General features: G+C 39.5%; 1 protein-coding gene across 3 annotated transcripts in view; it reads right to left on the bottom strand.

Moving 5' to 3' along the window:
- Window positions 1–18,907, bottom strand: part of kcnip4a (potassium voltage-gated channel interacting protein 4a) — a 43,896-nt gene that overhangs the window by 2,619 nt on the left and 22,370 nt on the right. For 2 of the 3 annotated variants that reach the window (XM_010791163.1, XM_010791162.1), the window contains exons 2-6: window positions 6,962–7,086; window positions 2,656–2,725; window positions 2,244–2,314; window positions 1,689–1,796; window positions 962–1,066 (exon numbers count right to left, since the gene is read on the bottom strand). In XM_010791163.1, coding sequence (XP_010789465.1) covers window positions 962–1,066; window positions 1,689–1,796; window positions 2,244–2,314; window positions 2,656–2,725; window positions 6,962–7,086 — 479 coding nt within the window. Of the gene's footprint in view, window positions 1–961; window positions 1,067–1,688; window positions 1,797–2,243; window positions 2,315–2,655; window positions 2,726–6,961; window positions 7,087–8,415; window positions 8,587–18,907 lie in introns of those variants that run through there. The other variant, XM_010791161.1, reaches the window with a different exon arrangement.

The following is an 18,907-nucleotide window of genomic DNA, read 5'->3' as shown; positions in this document are numbered from 1 at the left end:
AATGGCCTAATGAAATGGGCAGGGGAACACACAATACTTCAAAAATACGTACATTTGGCGACGTCTCAGTGTTTGGGAGTTTCATGTGGGACATCGCTCATTTGAGATTGTGTCTTTTATGGACAAGTTAACAGGGTTTGCGGAGCAACCACTAAAGAGTAGAAGGTAACAAACGAAGGACCCCAAGACACTGCACCTTGGTGGTTTTAGTGTTGTTATACTGGCCTAAGCCGGGTTTGCCTGGTTTAGGCGCCTCGTGGAGGTGTGGGTCCTGGGAACCGTTTTGATTGTCCCTCAGGGTAACTGACGATCTCGAGGGACGTTACGACGGGAAAACCTCATTAAACATGCAAATGCTTGCCTTTTTTACAAGATTGTCAACGGCCTTACCTCACCTCCTCTTAGACAGTTTATTAATATACGCACAACTGCAACTAGGGTAACAATAGGTGCAGCGAGAGGAGATTGCATTATTCCACTCAGAAAAAGTTCTTTCAGTCAGTCTTCATTTTCTGTTAAAGCTGCTCAGCAATGGAACTCAATCCCACCTCCAATCAGAGACCAGACCACATTCACTTTATTTAAATCAAAGCTCAAAAATATGGTTAGTGGGGAATCAGCTCTGCCGGCACTGACCCAATCTTCTGCTCCTTACAACCCACTGCCTGTGTTTAACATGTTCTTTTGTTTTGTTTTATTTGTTTTGTTTTAATGTTCTGTATTTTAAATTGTTTTATTTAAGTATCCCAGTAATGTCTGTTGCATGTTTTAAATGCATTGTATTTACTTGTTTAAAATGAAATGTGTTTTAGGTTGACTTTTAAAATCTGTCCAGGGACTACAGATGAAAAATAGCCTCTTGGCTAACTCTGGCACATTTACAGAAATGTTCATTAATGTGCACTGTCCCTGTTAAATAAATGAATAAATAAATAAAATCGACAGTTAGAGAAACACTTGCCTGAAAGAAGATTTCGACATGCTGCCGAGGCGTCTCCTCTCTGAGGACGGGGTACGTGCATTTTCCCATCATGTCGTAGATGGCCTTCATGATGTCTAGCATTTCCTGCAACACACACAAAGGGTCAGGTTACTAAAATAAAATCAGAATCAGATATCCTTTATCTGTTGCACATCGGGGACATTTACATTGGGACCACAAAGGGACAGTTCAGGTAAAAAGAGTAGGCTATTCAAGTTCTTTAAACCTGGGGAGCTGTAAAGATCATTTAGATTTGATGTTCTTGAGATTTTGAGGTAAAGAAGCTTCTACTGCTGCTTAAAAGTACCATTGTAGGCTGAACAATTATACATTATTTATCTATGATAGGGGGTAATATTTGAGAAAAAACCCAGTTTAAATCCATGAGGAATAAACTCACAAATTCAAAGAAAATTGAAATGTACCACTTGTAAATAAATAGAATAAAGTAATGTATATCTTAGAAATAAATCGTTTTTCTCTTACAATAAACAATGGCCCAAATACAGCATCACAGATTTCTGCTGCTACTCATATTCAATTAAGGTGAATACCATTTCTAATGTGTTCAAAGATATGAAAAATGACATCCACAGACCTTCCTGTTAACAGCTTTTAATGAAATGACTTTCCAAAGTGGTTAAAAGTGTTAACACAAACGGTATACTGTAAGATATGTGGGTGTTTCAAGCATGAAGGGACATACCTCCTTAGTGATGTATCCGTCTTTATTAATATCATACAGGTTGAAAGCCCAGTTGAGTTTTTCCTGGATGGATCCTCGCAGGAGGATAGAGAGACCCATCACAAAATCCTGCAGAGAAAACAAGACTCACTGAGAAATATCCAACATATTGAAATTTCTAAAACAGCTTTATGCTACTCTTATGAGATAAACAAATCATCAAGTAACAATATTACATGCAGGTTATATTTCAGCTAATATTTCTGCAGGATGTTAAGTCAGGATATATGAGAGGAACATGATGAAACACCTCTTTATTCCAGTTATTAACAATCTCATAATGAACTGCACATTAGATTAGAAGAAGGCTTTTTTGTTCTTATAAGCAAAAATCTGCTTTTCAGAAATATTAATCAGTTGTGCGTTAACAGACTCGGGCTCATTTACAAACCGACCTGCACGTTACACAATGCCCATGAGGAGGTTAAAGTGACGGACACGTTCAGTACTGCAGTCATTGATATGAAGGACACTGTAGTTTCTTTATTTTAGGAATAGAAATATCTTAATACACACCTCAAAACTCACAGAGCCGTTGTGATCTGTGTCGAATGCGTTGAATAGGAAGTGGGCATATGTTGAAGCATCTACGGAGAGAACAAACATGAAATCAGAGAAAAACTGTAATTACAGAAAAATCTGCTGCACACACAGAAAACAGCTCAAAGGAAACTTTTGTGGACAACTTCAAAGAATCACAATGTATTTTGTTTTATGATGAGAGAGGAAAAAAGGGCTTCCAGCATAGAGTTAATCGCTCTTCTTCTTCTCTGTGAACAGATATATCAAAGCCTCCTAATGTCTCCCTCTTGTTACTCGGGAACCATCTTTGCATAATGATGAGCCTGCAAATACAAAAGACCCCCTGCCTTTCCTTGGAAGGACGTACAGTTTTAATAACATGACTGAGGGCTCACATGACACAAACCTCCTTGAGGGAAGAACTGAGCGTAGATGTCTTTAAAAGTGTCCTCGTTGACGACTCCGCTGGGACACTCCTGAAAGACAGAGACGAGGTGCACGTTTAAGACTCGCTCATTAATTCAAGTCTTTACATCTGAGTTTAACGCGTGCGACTGAAACCTCCTGAAATGCACACTTCGCTGAAAGGTCCATTTTTAGGAGCACACGTCTTGCATACAGCGGTTCAACTTTTAAGATACATTCTCTTTAATGAGACTAGAGAATAAGAGTAAGTGTTATTATAAGAACTTTAAATCTGTTTTTTTAACCCGAAAAACGAAATAGCCATGAAAGAAACATGAAGGGGAAGAAATATGCACTTTTGTGAGAACTTGCAAACTTTTTAATAAGCTACTGTAGCTTGAAAGAATATTAGTATGAGACCACAAATGAGACAACAATTAACCTAAAGTCCTTCTGCCAGATCTTAACCAATTAGATCACAATATTTAAAAAAAACCTTATTTGTAAAAATGTGTTGAGCGCTAGCCAGTGGCGCAAGTGTTACAGAGTGATCTCAAAATGTTGCAGAAGTAAAAAAAAAAAAGGATTCCAAAAAAGCAGTTTTCTTTAGGGATGTTAACCTTTGCACACCATTCACATGCACCAAAACCTATGCAACACACTAAAGGAAAGGAAAACCCCCAAAAGCTAAATTGGCCCCTTTAACAGCAGCTGCAACTGTAATCTTTCTGACCTCTTCTGATTAAACACATGTCAGCATTTCAGTGTGTTCCAATAAAGCTTCTTCTACAGGTTCAATGTCTTCACTGTGGCAGGATATTGGACCTTTGGGAGAGAAGACGTTATGCAGCTGGATTGTCTGGAAGGGGGGGCAGATGTGCGTCTGGGTTTTTGTATTCAAACCAAATCAAAGATAAGGAACAAACTGTATGGAGGGAAACAATAATATGAACATGTCTCTGATACAAAAGACATCAAACAGCAGAAAATAAAGAATAACGTTTTTATCTGAGAATCAAAATTACGTAGATTCAAACTTTTGTTCAGGAGAGTTTTGTGCTCCATTTCTTTTCTTTGAGACAAACCGTTTCCTCATTTTGACCCAGTAAGAGTCTTCCTGCTTCCTGTAACCATGTTTGATTAGAAACACAATGGAGGCGCTGAAAACACAAAGATGAGACTATCGTCTTGCTTCAAACCGACTCCCCCGACACTCTACTTCTTCTACTGTCTTATAGACCCAGATACCATTTTTGGAGGCAGACAGAATGAGCACAATCCGTCTCCATGTTGTAGTTTATCGGCTCTGATTTAATGAAGTCTGTGTGAGTTCACTTCAACTAGCGTATAAATCTAAATGAAGCAGCGTGAGGAGAGTACTTTACATTTTATGTAGCATAAGAATAATCAAAATATAGGGGAATTGGAATGAGTTACACTTGCTACATTCGAGAATAACATCAATCGTGCAGACAGATGACAGCATTTTGTTTCCTTAATGCTGATGAGTTTGATTAGAAGATTGATTCAAAGAAGCAAGTATTTCGCAACATGCTTCAGTTTACTAAACAATTTGGAGAAAACCTTGAGCATGTTTGTACTTCTGACACATTTAGTGGTTGTTTGTGGAGCTTCTGTTAATTAAAGCAGTGTTTATGTTGTGCAGTAAATGGGCTGTCAACCTGTGCAGAGAAATGTCATGTAATTAAGTACTTAGAGAAAGGAGGGGGAGGTTTTTCTAACATGTAATGTAATGTGTGTGAGTAAACAGATGGGTAATTTTAGCTGTCAACACTAATAGCACATTTATTAAGAAGGTCACAAAATGGCTGCTTCTTCTTCTTCCTCACACACCTGAAGGAGAAGTAAAGGTCAGTAAAAACTTTGTGATGAAGTCTCACACCGACAGAGTTCATCTGATCTGATTCTATCGTCTCTCCTCAGCCTCAGGATGACACAGTTATTGGATTTAGAATGTGTTTTATCTAGTTATCACGTACAACGCACAAGCTCTGCAGTTCAATTTAAAGTTCAGTCAAATAGTTTCTTCACACCTGAGCTGCCTTCAGGTCCCATCGGGATAAACTTTGATGTCGCAGAGCTAAAAAAAAAATCAGGACCTCACTCACTCTCTACCCGATAATATTTTTATATTTGTTCATTTATATTCTAAGGAAGTGCCTCAGCGTACATTTCTTAACATGCATGGTACATAAAAGTGAATTTATTCTTATTTACTCCTGTATCTTATCTCTAGTTTTTCACATATTTGTTTACCTCTAAATCCAAACTGAAATCATGCGTAAAAGTAGTGTGTTGTGTCGAATCGAATTTTTCCCTTGCCTTTGTATGTTGTCACATTTCACACATTATTATTTGACAATCTAATTAGGGAGAGTGAGGGGTCAGAAAACGTATTTGTATCCATTTGATATGCTTGTGTAATCAGCTTATCCGTGATAATAAAATCGCAAATACAATCTGTGAAATGCAAAGCCGGCTAGGCATGAAATTCCTTTCTGAGACTGGTGAAGCGATGCGGCAGTAAGGTCTGTGGGGAACACAATAAAAACATGCTAACAGACGCTGATGAAATCAAAACTGAGAGATCTTAATCTGATTCCCGAGGCCGTGTCCCGGACAGTGAACTGTGAAAGCCCCGCCAGACGCCAGGACAATTATTGTGTAATATCCTGTAGTGTGAACTCAAAGACTTCTCTACCTTCAAGAATGAAATCCATCCTTAAGAGCAGGACCTAGACACAGGAATTATTTTGTTCTCTGCGCGACATATTCCTGGATCTATACAAGACAAATCTCCACTCTGGAAGCCTCTTAAAGATTGTTGTCGAGACAATAGACCTCCTCCTGCCACCCACAGGCTTTTGATTAGCTCGGAAACCCTGCACAACAAGGACGAAGGGGCCACACTCCTCCTCGCGGGAACAAAGCCAGCTCTGATTAGTCTGTCCGGATCCTAAGCGCTCTACCAAAGTCACAGAGTTGGAGCAATTCAGAGACGAGTGTTTGACCCTGACAGTTAAAAGTGGTCTTTGGACGACGGACAAAAGCTATTTAGTAGCTTCAAGTGCCATGACTAGCTCTCTGGGGCTAATCTTGACTTTGGAGACAACAACATCTGTCTAATTACACAGCAGTGATGAGTGACACACAAAGAGATGTGTGTGTGTGTGTGTGTGCACAGGCCTTTCACTGAAGCCATTTGTTTTTTTGCAAACAGAAGTGACACGGAAGGTTGGAGCTTTGTACAACCAGACCTTGAAGAGACATGTTTAGGCACCAAACACAAACTGAAAGGGCTTAAGTTAAACGAAAACATAAACAATGATGTAGTAGCAACCTGTCCATCACTACATGTATCCCAGCCCTAAATCCTACGCTGCTTCATCGTCTATTTGACTTTAAGTTGGACCATAAGTTAGTTAAGAATAATCACCATTTTGTATTTAAGGGGACTAGAACAAGATATTGATACCACAGAGTAGACTCACCAGGGACATATTTACTTGACAAATCAAGGAACAACCAGCAATTTATCATGAGGGTAACATGAGTGTTTGCACAACATTTTTTAGCAATCCATCTAAATGTTGAGATATTCATAACTGAACCGAAGTGGTGATCTAATGGATGAACAGGAAAATAATGTTAAAGTAATGTAAAGAACCTTGGAGGGTTCCTATAAACACGCTCGATTCACTTTCTCAGTGTTAACGGAAGCATGGCAGAGTGAGCAGCACATAAAGGCCTCATTAGTGCACTTCTTACCTGTCTCAAGTGGAAGGGACTAATGGCTGGGGCACAGTGCAGACTCAACAGGAAGCTGAAGCCCAGTGGGGGTTGATTCTGGGTTATCTCATTACGCCTCACAGCAGAGGTGACGTAGAGGGGAGGAGGTTTTATACGAGCTGCTCCGGAGGACTCTGAACTGATTGCTCATCAGTAACAACATGTCGCAGGTAACAGCTAATTATCCTCGGCACGGGATTTCATTCTCGTCGTAAGCACACCACTTGATAGTGTTGGGATGAAGATGATTCAGCAAAATAGCATTTATCAGAGAGTTGATTTTTATTATTGAAAGGAATAGATCAAACTCCTGTCAACAACACGGATACAAAAACAAATAAATTGTTATGATTCGTATTAGTTTTCCCTGTTTTATTTTGTCCCGTCAAGATCTGTCTTTGGTTTCCTGTTTCATTTATGTTTTATTTTGAAAAGTGTTCACCACCCAGTTTGAAAAGCCCACTGCGCTTCACAATACGTGGCTTCCCGTCACTCACGTTTTTGAAGCCGCGGTAAAGGATCTGTAGCTCCTTCCGGGAGAACCGCGTCTGGGCTTCAAGCTGCTCCAGGCCCTCGGGGCGATGGCGGACTGTCGACAGTTCAAGCTCATCTTCAACGCTGTCTGCAGAGGAAGAGGAGGAGGGTCAGATGTGCACAGATGCTACAGAGTCCGATACAAATGAGCGTGCTTAAAGCTATAGTTTGAGATTTCAATATCAGCAACAGCTCAGAAAACAAACAGATATATATGCAACTTTTTCACATTTTGGCTTTTAATAGTGACACACTCTGTAAAAACTTGTCAACTAAATAAAGTGATTCCCATTTGTATTCAATTCAGTTCCTTTTATTCACAAAAAAAATCATAAGAACAATTATTATGTGACCCTAATAAACTATGCAAACATCATAATAGATGTAATAAACACATTAGCAGGAAAACAATGGCATCAATTAAATGCATTTCAGTTGTTGAATGGTATCGAGTACTTTTATTTGCAAATCTTACTTCACTTCAAACAAAAAGGTCCTTCTTCTCTTCACTAAATGCAGAGATAATTAGTGTTATTGATGCCCCCGAGCACTTCCTCTTCATGAACCCTGTGAAACTGTTTAATGAGCTGTAATGAAGGCAGCTGCTGTCAGAGACCACACCGTCCTCTCAGCGGAGAGTTTGAATCCTCTTGACGTTACAGGGTCTCTCAAACACCTGACGGGAGACACAGACCCTGAACGCCTCATTAGCTTCAAAGGTTCTGCTGTGGCACAAAACCAAAGAGCTCCCTCATCTAACTGACCACCATTAACCTGCTGATGTGGAGCTAATGCTTGGTATTCATAGGTGAGGTGAAGGGATATTATGTCAAGAAATAAAAGAGCAGCTTAATCTCATTTCCATCATTAAAATGAGTCCAGAATGTAGACGTATAGCTGCAGATATTAACAGATAAGAATAACAGATTTGTATTACGTGAGTAACGCTGTATTTAAAATAGCTTTTTCTGAGAAGAAAATGATGGTTTGGCTTCAATAAGTATGCTTGTTACAGTTATAGGTTGGAATACATACAGTATGTGTGTTTGTTTGTATAAGTTATGGCCACAAACTAAATCATGTTATAGTGGGTTTTGATTTCACAGTAACAGCTGTATTCTGTTAAAGTCCAAAAAATGACCTTAACCTTAAACGGGATGAATATGATGAAAGTATTCTACAAAATGCCACATTTATTTTTTCAATCGTGAACAAATGTAGAAAACACTGACAAAACAGTCAAATCTGAAAAACAAATATCACATTGACGTATTCAACATCCATTCTTTTTACTCATTCAACTTCAAAACGTCCTTCATTGAGTAGTCAAATTGATTTCAGACTAAAGCCTTTATGTTCGTAGGAAAAGCATCTTCAACAACAACAAACATCAGCACAGAGAGCCTTGAGGACTTGCTTTGAGAGCTGGAAGAAGACTTTTTGGCTGCGGAGCACGGGAAGAGCCTCATGATTCGAGCTCCCACCCCCGGCCTGTCGACAATCTGAGGGTACCCTGAAATACAGGTAGGCTTACGGTTACCCAGGCAACCAACAGCCTCAGAACTTAACAAGAGGACGCTGGACATGCAAGACTAGAAGGTCTGATAGAGTGGTGCAGGGATGTCGTATTTTTCTGAAGTGGATCCTAAAGGCAGCATTTCCCAGGTTTCCAAAACCATTGACATCCAGACAAGGGGACAGGAAGTGGTCAAATGTGTCCTTTTTCCCGGTTTGCTCATTCCTGCACCACTCTATAAAGGTCATCTAGACATCAGGCTGCATCACTGCTAGTTCTTCAGGACAACAACACACTGCTAGTTTAAAGCACTGAATGTGGTTATATTTGAAAATAAGTGCGTGATGAGTTCCCTTTCTAGTTTTTTTGTGTGCATCTCCATGTAAACCTACAGCAGCTAAACTCAGTCATAAGCAGTATGTTAACTTACATTACTTATTCAAAAGTCTCCCAACAAATTGTAATGTACTAATCTGCACTGAGTGTAATGTGACAGCTCGTTAGGTGTCGACTTTTCACACAGTCAAGCATGCACCTGACCAAAAGTGTGGTTTACCTCGTGTCGCTCAAACGTAAGCAGCTTGATTGGTAAACTAAAGCGGTCTGTCCGAGGTTTAATTAATGACCACAACACACAGACTCTTATTTTCTGTGCTCTGTGATTAGGAAAGTCATTAAGAAGTTCAACACCTTGCCTACAGCCTGCAGTCGATCACAGCAAACCTGAATAATAAAATGTCCTCGCAGGTGAGAGTTATAGCTGAGACAGAGCTAGTCAATTAAAGTCAATATGGCAGGTGGGAGTTTTAGGAGTACTTTATAGATCTGGGCTATAGTATAAGGACATAGTGCGTATAATTAAATAATATATCTGCAAGCTGGTCTGGCAATATCATGGAGGTCGAGAGGAGAATCATCTGAAGATTAACGGTATCTCTCTAAGGTTGAGTGAGTTTGTGAGGATGTCTGCATGCTTTATCTACCAGGTAAATGTCTTTTGAGATCATTCTCAGTAAAGAGGCAGAATGCACATTATACAATAACCAACATTAGGGAGCGAGTTGATCCTGCTAAAGCCTCACAGTCAGAACAGGTCATAGTGCCCTTTTTAAGGACACAATAACGTTGAGATTTAGAGGTTAAAGAGACAAAGTGAAGCTCCCATCTCTTATCTGCCTGACACACACCTTCCTGAGTGGTGGGGGTGGGGTTGTCTGAGTGAGAGCATGAACTAGAAAGATGGTTTTCTTTTGTTACAAAGTGATATTGTCCTTAAAGAGAACTTTATACAGAGACGTGTTTTCTAGCTGTGAGCTCAAGGACAAGGACATCAGTATCTTTGTCTACACCTGAGCAATGTCTGCCTGAAACGATCTGTCCTTTAACTAATAGGAAGAATGACTGTTGGTGAAAAGCTAAAAGAACATGAAGGCAATACAAAAAAAAAATCTATAAATAAAGCGGAGTTTGAGTGACTCAGGGTTTAATCAGGCGGGAAAAGAGCATGCAGTCAAGGCTGTCTGATCAATGTATGCCCTTTGAGTTTATTGACTAAATGGATCTGACGCTTGAGTGTGTGTGTGTGTGTGTGTGTGTGTTAATGTAAAGAGCAGCTCTGGCAGGCTCCGGCGACATTACCCACAAAGGTCAAAGGTTACAATTTTCCTGGAAAACAAAAATGGATGTTGTTGTCCTGAAGAATCACGTATATCAACATGGAGGATTCTGAAAAACATTGTACTGATGCAGTCGGGACGTGCACACAAAGCCATGCCATACTTTTGCCTTCCTTGAAAGATAATCATATTGCATCTCATCAGAAATGTCCTTTATAATATCCATCTCCGAGTAACAAAGCTGTCTCTGCCCGCAGCAACAGAAGCTAATAGGATTGAATGCCTTACGGGTTGTAAACAAAGACAAATGCTTCAGCAAAATATAATTACCTTGAGAAAATAGCGTAAATAAAGCCGTAAAATGCAAAAAAATGCAAAAATACTGACAAATGAACTTGAGAAAATCACCCGACAAAATGAGTTGGAAGTTGATCAATCATCAACAATCCTTCAAGAGATTCATCTCAAAGTCAGGCTGGAGGGGAAAACCTTGCTAACCCTACAGTAAATCAATTGATCCATGAACCGGAGAAGAGTGGCTATTAAATATTTGACAAATCCATACCATGCGCAAACTCAAATGTCTTAAGTTCACCTCGAATGGCTTCTTGATAGCAATACATCTCGGGTCAATTCCGGTGCCGAGGCCGCAGTTTGCTCTTGCTGAGTCTGCTGTTTCTTTGTTGCGGTGAGAGCGTGCATGTACAGTAAGAGCTGCACCGAGGCTAATGATGGCCTGTGGGTCCATTATGGGATGGATGAATTTAATGCCGAGTGTGCAAGAACCCCTAAAAACTATTGAATGGATTCGACAGTTTTAATCTGTGTGAAATTGGTCAAGTTTTAAATTTAGGCCATGATAGCTTTCATCTGACCCTGGATTTTATAAAAAATGAAAATCTAGCTACAGTATCACCGTCATGTGCTTTCTCTTCAGAGCTTCTCTGTTCGTCTCAGACAGGGTTTTATTTTGTACGATTTAGCACCAGATCCTCGTCCCTTTAGCACCACGGTGGCGCCGAGAAGGCTGCTCTCTCTGAAGTAGGCCACAACTCAGAGGGAAGACAACTTATCTCCCGACAGTGTACATGATACTACAGGCGGCGGCTAGGGTGTGAGAAACATCTTCAGGAGTAAATGAGATGATCTCTGACCTGCGGGGACAGAGGCTCTGAGTTACAGCTGACAGCGCCTCAGTGACCTCTGTTAGTAAAAGGCCTGTTTACACATAAGCTGTGGAAAATATCCTCTAAATAATGAAAAGATTAAAGCGTAGGTCAAGGAGGTTACATTATCGGCTCCAATAGTGTGTTTGCTTGTCTGTTGGTCAGCAGGATAAGACTTTTAATCTCTTTGTAAAGTTACAATGTGTAATATAATGCATTGTGCTGTATGTGTCAAATAAATAAGGTTTTCCAGATAATCATTGATGCAGGGATTATGGATTTATTGGGTCATCACACGGTCTCTCTTTGACAGCAGTTGTGTCGATAGTTTAGCTAAGGTTTGGACAATTGAAACAAATGGAACACCTGGGCTAAACTCAGTTCTGATCTTATCTCAACCTGAGCTCACTCCTAATATAGCCCGCTAACTCCTTGCAAAACAACACGGAACAATCACCAATACAATCAGTGCGTCCACTGCGGTCCATTAAAGGGTAAAATACGTCCACATGGTGCAGATGACGGCAGATAAAAACAGGATAATAAAGTTACTTTCAGGGTTTCACAGTCAAATGATAATTTGAAGATATATCATTGGGTTTGGTTTGATTGGAACATTGCTTGAGGCACAGTAGAATCCAAAATAATATGTATGGGACATTTCGAATCCCTAATGTTAGTGAATGTATCTGTCAGCAACGTGCACCAGTGCTGCCCTCCATCTTTCTACATCTCTTTGGTTGTCGTTCAATCTCAATCCTGCCTCAGAAGTTATTCATTGCTGCCTTTTGGTAATGTAAATAAAAGCTCATTTCAATGAAAACTGACGTGGGGCCTTTCTTTGCCCTTTGTGTAATGAGCAATGGTTTGCGTGGAAATGAATAATAACATGGACACTGTCAATAAGATGCAATAGAAGAAGTAAGAATATATAATGCTGTCTGAACCAGTGTTCTTTCATGTCTCTTCTAAAATACACTTGTATCAGAAAACATATCCTGATTTTATCTGAATTTCGCACTTCAAGTTGAATCATTCATACTGACATTTCATTTCATGTTTCCCTCTGTGAAGCACTTTGTACTTTTTATGAGTGCTGTGTAAATAATGTTTATTCATATCATTTTGACATGTTTACTGTCCTCACACCAGGCGGTAAAGTCAGTGGTCAGTGGTTTAAAGCCTACACTGTCTCCTGCAGCTGGGGACAGATGGCGTTAATGTCAAATCCTTGCTTCTTCCAAAAGTGACATTTTACCCTTTAATTAAACACAGTGGGTTCAATGCAACTGCAGAGTCAAACTAAACACTTCCCTGAATCTTCATTAGCTAGTGTTGATACTAAACATTTATATTAATCATGGAAGACATAACAACTGCTTGTTAGATTGCATGATAGGTTGAAGTGGGTGATTTGCAACATGCTATGCAGTCTGGTAACTTTTTTCTTCCATCCCTCTAAAAGGTCAATTTGGTATGAGTAACACATAAAACATTCACAGAAAGTGTCTTTTGGGCATATGAAAGGTGAGCCAATCAGCAGGAGAGGAGATTACTTTGAGGAAGGATATTTATTGGTTCAGTGCGTGGACAGCAGCCTCCCTTAGCACGTCACTCCGTTCCCCAGGCTGCTCGTTGTTTTTGAGTGAAACAAGGACACAGGTGGCAGACACTTTGTAGCTTTAGCATCAAGTTAAATTTCACCAATTGATACGGAAACAGGGATGGCAGAGGAGCTGCTGCTGGAAGCCCGAGCAGCGGTGGATTTGATCCAGGCTGGCATCATTCCCACCCAAAAACAGAGAAAAACAGAATAAGCCCAGTGTGATCATAATTGTACCTGCCTGAAGTTGTATGAACATTACTGGCATGAATCACCTCCCAGCAGAATACTAAATCAGCGGTGTTGTGTCACTGTTTTGATCTATTGCTAAAGATAGGGCAAATTATAAAAAGCATTGTAACATTTTTCTTGTACTCAAAACATGCACAAAAAAGACAAAAAGAAACCATGTGTTTCTCAAAGCCCCCGCAAAGGATTAAGTGATGCCAAGCAAATCAACATAGCATCTCACTGCTCCTGTTTGCACGTATTTAAATAAGGTTATACTGTATGCTGACATTGGGAGCAAAATTTTCCTTTTACATGACATTTGTGTCATTTTTTTTTTTACTAACAGACTAGGATATTAAAAAAACAAGTAAGGATACTCTGCATCATGTTTAAATTGTTTCCCTACAGTTTTGAAGCATGCTCTTTCCATTGTTGTGCCAAGAAAAATGACATTTATATTTTGTCACATGTATAATTGAAATTAGAAGAAACTAGTTTGAGCTTCAATATCTTTTCTGTTGGCAGTTACACACTAATATGGAATATGCAACATGCTTTAAAATGAACTGTGCAAAGGTGAATGGAAGTGCAACATTAAATGCAAATCCAGACCTGCCTGAGGACAGGAGATTAAGTGTCTTAGCTTCTCTCCCCGTACTGGGGGTGTCATGATTTCCCATTCGCGGAACCAAATATTTTCTAACGCTCCGAAACAAATTAAAGCCGACATCCAGGGCACCAGAGCTGATGATTACACTTCGGCTCTAGCAAATGTTAGATCTGCGGATCCAGTCAGTAAAAAGAAAACTAATTCAAACACAGTGTGTAATGAAAAAAGCTCATTTTATATCAGATAAATCAAACAGATTTGTTCTTATTTGGTGGGCCCAAATACAAATAAGACCAAAGATTGTAGCAGGGGTGAGCAATATGTCTTTGGTGTTATTTAATAAAACAGCCTCCAGTTCCTTATGGCAGGCTGGAGACATGACTGAAAAGGAAAAAGATGAAGGCAGAGTCCCAAAAACAAAGCATGTAGAAAACTTTACTGAGAGCACAAAGACCAACTGTCTGTCAAATCGTCCTGAATTAAAAAAAATCATAAAAATGTACTTATCCATGTGTTTTACTGCCAATACTTAAAGGCTGATGTGAATTAAATCCAAGCTCTCTGGGAAAAGACCTGTGGAAACAGAAGCCATGATTATTCCCCGAAGGATAGCTACTGCGAGGCAGAAGCAAAAGTAGCACATAATACTAGAATGCATTAGTCTTTGCTTTCCACCATCAGCGCACTGTGGCTCCTGCACTTACAGTACAATCGTTATAATCAGGTTGCTAAATCAGAATGTATGAAATGTCAGAGTGTGGACGTTAAATGAAATGACGTTATTTTCTGTTCTGAACTGAGTGTGCAGGCCATAATGACACCATCAGAGAATTACAGGAGAAAGAGCAGTCTACAGTTTTAATGGCAATCATTTGTCACCTAAGTGTTTCAATAAGAGTCTGTCACAAAGAAAACCTTTCTACAGCAATGAAGAAAAAATCACTTTCAAGATTGTAAACTGCGATACGATTCGACATTCTCCAAGAGGAGGGAGTCTTTAAAGCCTCACTTCTAAGATAGTCTGTGTTGCATATAAAAAGCCTGAGATCCAAAAAGCAACACTTTTGAACTCAAATGAAATGTTCTCTATATATATACTGTAGCTCAGCCTAAAGACACACTGAGGCAATATGCCATCTGTCATGATTTGAGACTGTGGAAAACCCCCAAGTGAAACTAAGCTGGCCTGGCGTATTTCATTCTATGACAATGAGGTTTCCCTCTTTAACTATAAGCACATTTGTTATGTGACAGAATGTTTTATGCATCACAAAGATAAGAAAATCTCCTGTTTTCTTTTTTATGGACGTCTTTTGTGCTTTCACCATTTCTCTACCTATGTATCTATTCAACTGCAGGTACATTATTATTGTGTGTATTCAGATGTCAATTAATACCCAGCTCCGTGCAGTTTTTAGAAAAGCTCTTTATTTCTTGTGTTAAAAGTGTCTGGCTTAAAAGCAGAAAACAAATGAAATGTTATGAGAATCTTAGTTATGTGCAGAGCTAACTGAACACTACACTTGAAATGAGAGAAGTTCAGTACATTTCCAAGCAATCCATTTATCACACTTCTCTTTACATTAGCAGAGCCAACTAATGAAGCGTTCCCACCACTTTATCCCCAATCAGTAGAAGGAACTAATGAACTCTTGATTCAGATCAATCTGAACCAGGGTTACAGAAAGAAAGAAACACTTATTGCATCTATACAAACTGCAAAGGACTATAAAGTATGGTTAAATATATATAGAAGATAGGATACTAACATTATTTAAGCCAACCAATACACAAGGTGTTCACAGAGCTCGATATGTTCCATTGTCTGTATGTGTTTGCAGGAGAAAAGAGCAAAAAAGTCAGAAAGTGTCCGAAAAATCTACACCTTTGCTTTGTTCATGCAGGAAGGTCTATATATTAACCAGTACAACAGCTGTGATACCACTTGCAACCAGACAATTTACAGTATACCAAATACACCCTGTTTTAATTAACAAAAATATGACATACAAAACGTCTAGTTTGTTCAACCCAGAGGAAAAAGGAACAATGAGCTGTTGGCAGGGAACTGCAGAATGATTTATGAGAATCTATGTCCTTGGCTTGAATATGGAAAACATTGTTGCTGGATTCACATGGCAACATTATTATTCATTTAGTTAATTAAAGTCATCTCCATGCTGAACGAGCACTGTTTCTGCAACCTTGATTGAAAAATGGATGAAAGCACAAGGGGAAGCTCAAGGTTTTTGAAACAGTGATTTTGCTCTATGAGATTAAACTTTGCACCATTTTCTGTCTTTTTCCCGTCTGAACATACACATTTAATAACACCGGAGATGAGAATATCACACACTGCTGCTAACAGACTCTGTACATTATACTGCATCCCAGCGCTGCTTTAACACACAGGTCATTTCATTAAATAAATCTGTATACTGTAGGAGTACAAGCCCCTGCGCATTGGGAGCATTTGAGCACTTCAATCAAACCTCCTCCTCTCACTGCGTGTTATCTGAAATGTTTTCATCTACATTGATTGCTCCAGAGATCTTTGTCCTTGCTTTCCAGACTCAAATTGACAGAACGAGTCTTTTTACTTTCATTTATCTGCCCGTCCTCCCTGTAAAGACACCAGAGAGACCCATAACTCTGAACACTCAGGAAAAGGTTAAGTCAATCATGTCCCGCTCTCAATAGGCATCATGGAGGATAGCCAAAGGGTAATTGGGCCGTTTCATTGTTGTCCTTTAAATCGATCTGTAAGAATGTAGCAGGGAAGCTGCTCACAATCTCAAACCAACGTGATTGTTTTCATACTTTCATCTTTTAAATGCTTTCTTGAGAAACAATGGGATTTATTTTCCCCAGTGGACATAGCCGTTTAAATTAGCTGGAGAGATCTTAAACAATAAAAACTCCTACTGAACCAACTTGGATTTGTGCCTCGACAAAGAAAACAATCCTTCAAGGATGCAGTTTATTCCACACCCCTAAAACAGTTTGTGTGTGTTTACTGGAAATGTACACACTTCTGCACTTAACAAAATGAAAGCACACTTTAATATGTTATAGTGTTTCACTGGCAGCCGACTTTAAACATCATAAATACCTGGACAGGGAATGAAGACATCAAGACTCACAGCGTCTGCCTCAGACTCTAACCAGCTTTACTCCACATGATGTGATTATCAACGACAGGCCCATCAGAGCTGCTTCGTCACTACTGAATGCCACCGAGCAACAGCAGAAAGGTCAGCCATCATTTTGTAAAATACAAATTCAACAAGTCTGTTTTAACTTCTAAGGGCACTGGGATGACGAATCTGCTTAAAACATGTTCTTCACTTGATCCTGGACGAGAATATTGAAAGCTTTGCACTGGAAAAAACGGTTGAAATTATGTGTTGGGAGGGACAAAAAAATAATTTTAGTAAAGTATCATAGTGATACTTGACTTTCTTCCTAATGCCCAGCCTTAACCAGAAGTTTAACCAACCAATCAGCTCACAGCAAGGACCAGAGATACAGACACTTCTATTGGACGATATAAGGACATACTGTAACTTGTGGCTGCAATGTTAACTACATTGAAAAATATATTTAAGGATCCCCTCTGATTTAAATATTCTCCAAAATCCAATGGGTTCCTGTTTGGCTCACGTTACATCCTTCCTTAATTTCTTCCTAAAATTGAGCAGGTAGCTTTTACAAAATCCTTATCAAATCACAAACTCATAGCCAAAATGCCCCCTCAATCATGACTGCAAGTAAAATCAGTTTCACAACCGGTCCAGGGTCAGCGCTGACACCACACTGTCTCCTGCCGGGCCATAAATCCACACGAAGGACACGGAGAACATGAAAACTGTGTTAGATGGATATCAGCGTTAAGACTGTCTACAACTCCGATGTTAAGACGGTGGGTCCAAATTGACACAGTGTTCCATCCCTGTACTTGTTCATTTGTGTGGGTTTGGTGTGTGTCTGTGTGTGATTAAGGGGGCATGGGGTGTACCTGCGTGCGGTGAACCAGAAAATTATTAATCATTGTGTGACACACTGATTATTCAGCACCCTTGAGGCATTGCTCAGCACTTTGCCATAATAGCCCTGGATTGTAGAAATGTACGCATGTGTGTAAGTGAGTGAAACAAATGCATGTCGCTATGTGTCTTAGCCAATCACATTAGAAAATAATCAACAAGAGAGATTCCAAATTTCTACAAAAGTAATAGTATTTCTAACAAGAGAGCTCATTATATAATATTACTAGCCAGCTTCAGCCTTGGGACAGTAAGCAGGAACACATGCAGTCCAGCTACATTCATAATTAAAGTTGGAGTGGCTGCCTATATCCACAGTACAATGCTCTGCTGATTGTGCATTGGCTGATGCAATGATCTTGTTATATTTCTCTTTCTTATTTTCCGGTCTGAAGTCCTTACAATCTGCAATACTAGTGATCAGAGTGTTGTACAGTCCCTGCAGGCCAGATGTTTCCCCCCCACCTGATCTTAACAAAGCGTTCATTGTGTCTCTGCCAGATGAAGCTACAGTAGAGAGGGACAGTAGAATACAGACAGAGAACTCTATCAGCTCACAATCTCTCCTGCAATGGAAAGATGCCACTTCAGATCTACAGCCAGGTCTCTGTATCTGCCACATAGAAGCCAAAATGCCTGTGTGCCACTTCTCAGGTGGATGTGATGGCAGTGGGCAGTTCCCAGCTGTGGGAAAAGTGGGTTTGTGTAACAGAACTGTAAACAATCAAGTATTTTTTGTGACTGCTGGGTTTTTAATGATAAAGAGAAGATGCCTAGGGGGATTCTGATCTCAACACTGCATTATTTCTGGAGTTATCTGCTGACATTATTAGTAGATTAATGAAATAATTGGATTTTAAAGAGTTGAGAAAAGCCAACAATTCAAAACATTGCTTTGGCACTATAGGATATTGAAAATGAAAAGGTTTTCCATTATTTTAGGATATTCTGTGGACTTATTTATAAATATTTCCCCCCCCATCACCATTATGTGGCTGCTTTCAGGTTCTTAAATGAGAGGATTTGAGTATTCTCTTTGTCAAATATAATAGTAAAATAAGTATCGTTAAAAAGTTTGCACTGTTAGTTCGAATAAGCATGGTACGTGGGCTGTGGGAAAT

This window comes from Notothenia coriiceps, unplaced genomic scaffold, assembly GCF_000735185.1.
Source record: "Notothenia coriiceps isolate Sejong01 unplaced genomic scaffold, NC01 NC01_scaffold00035262, whole genome shotgun sequence".
NCBI lineage: Eukaryota > Metazoa > Chordata > Actinopteri > Perciformes > Nototheniidae > Notothenia > Notothenia coriiceps.
Note: the sequence above shows the minus strand (reverse complement) of the source record. Positions and strands in the feature narration are given on the sequence as shown.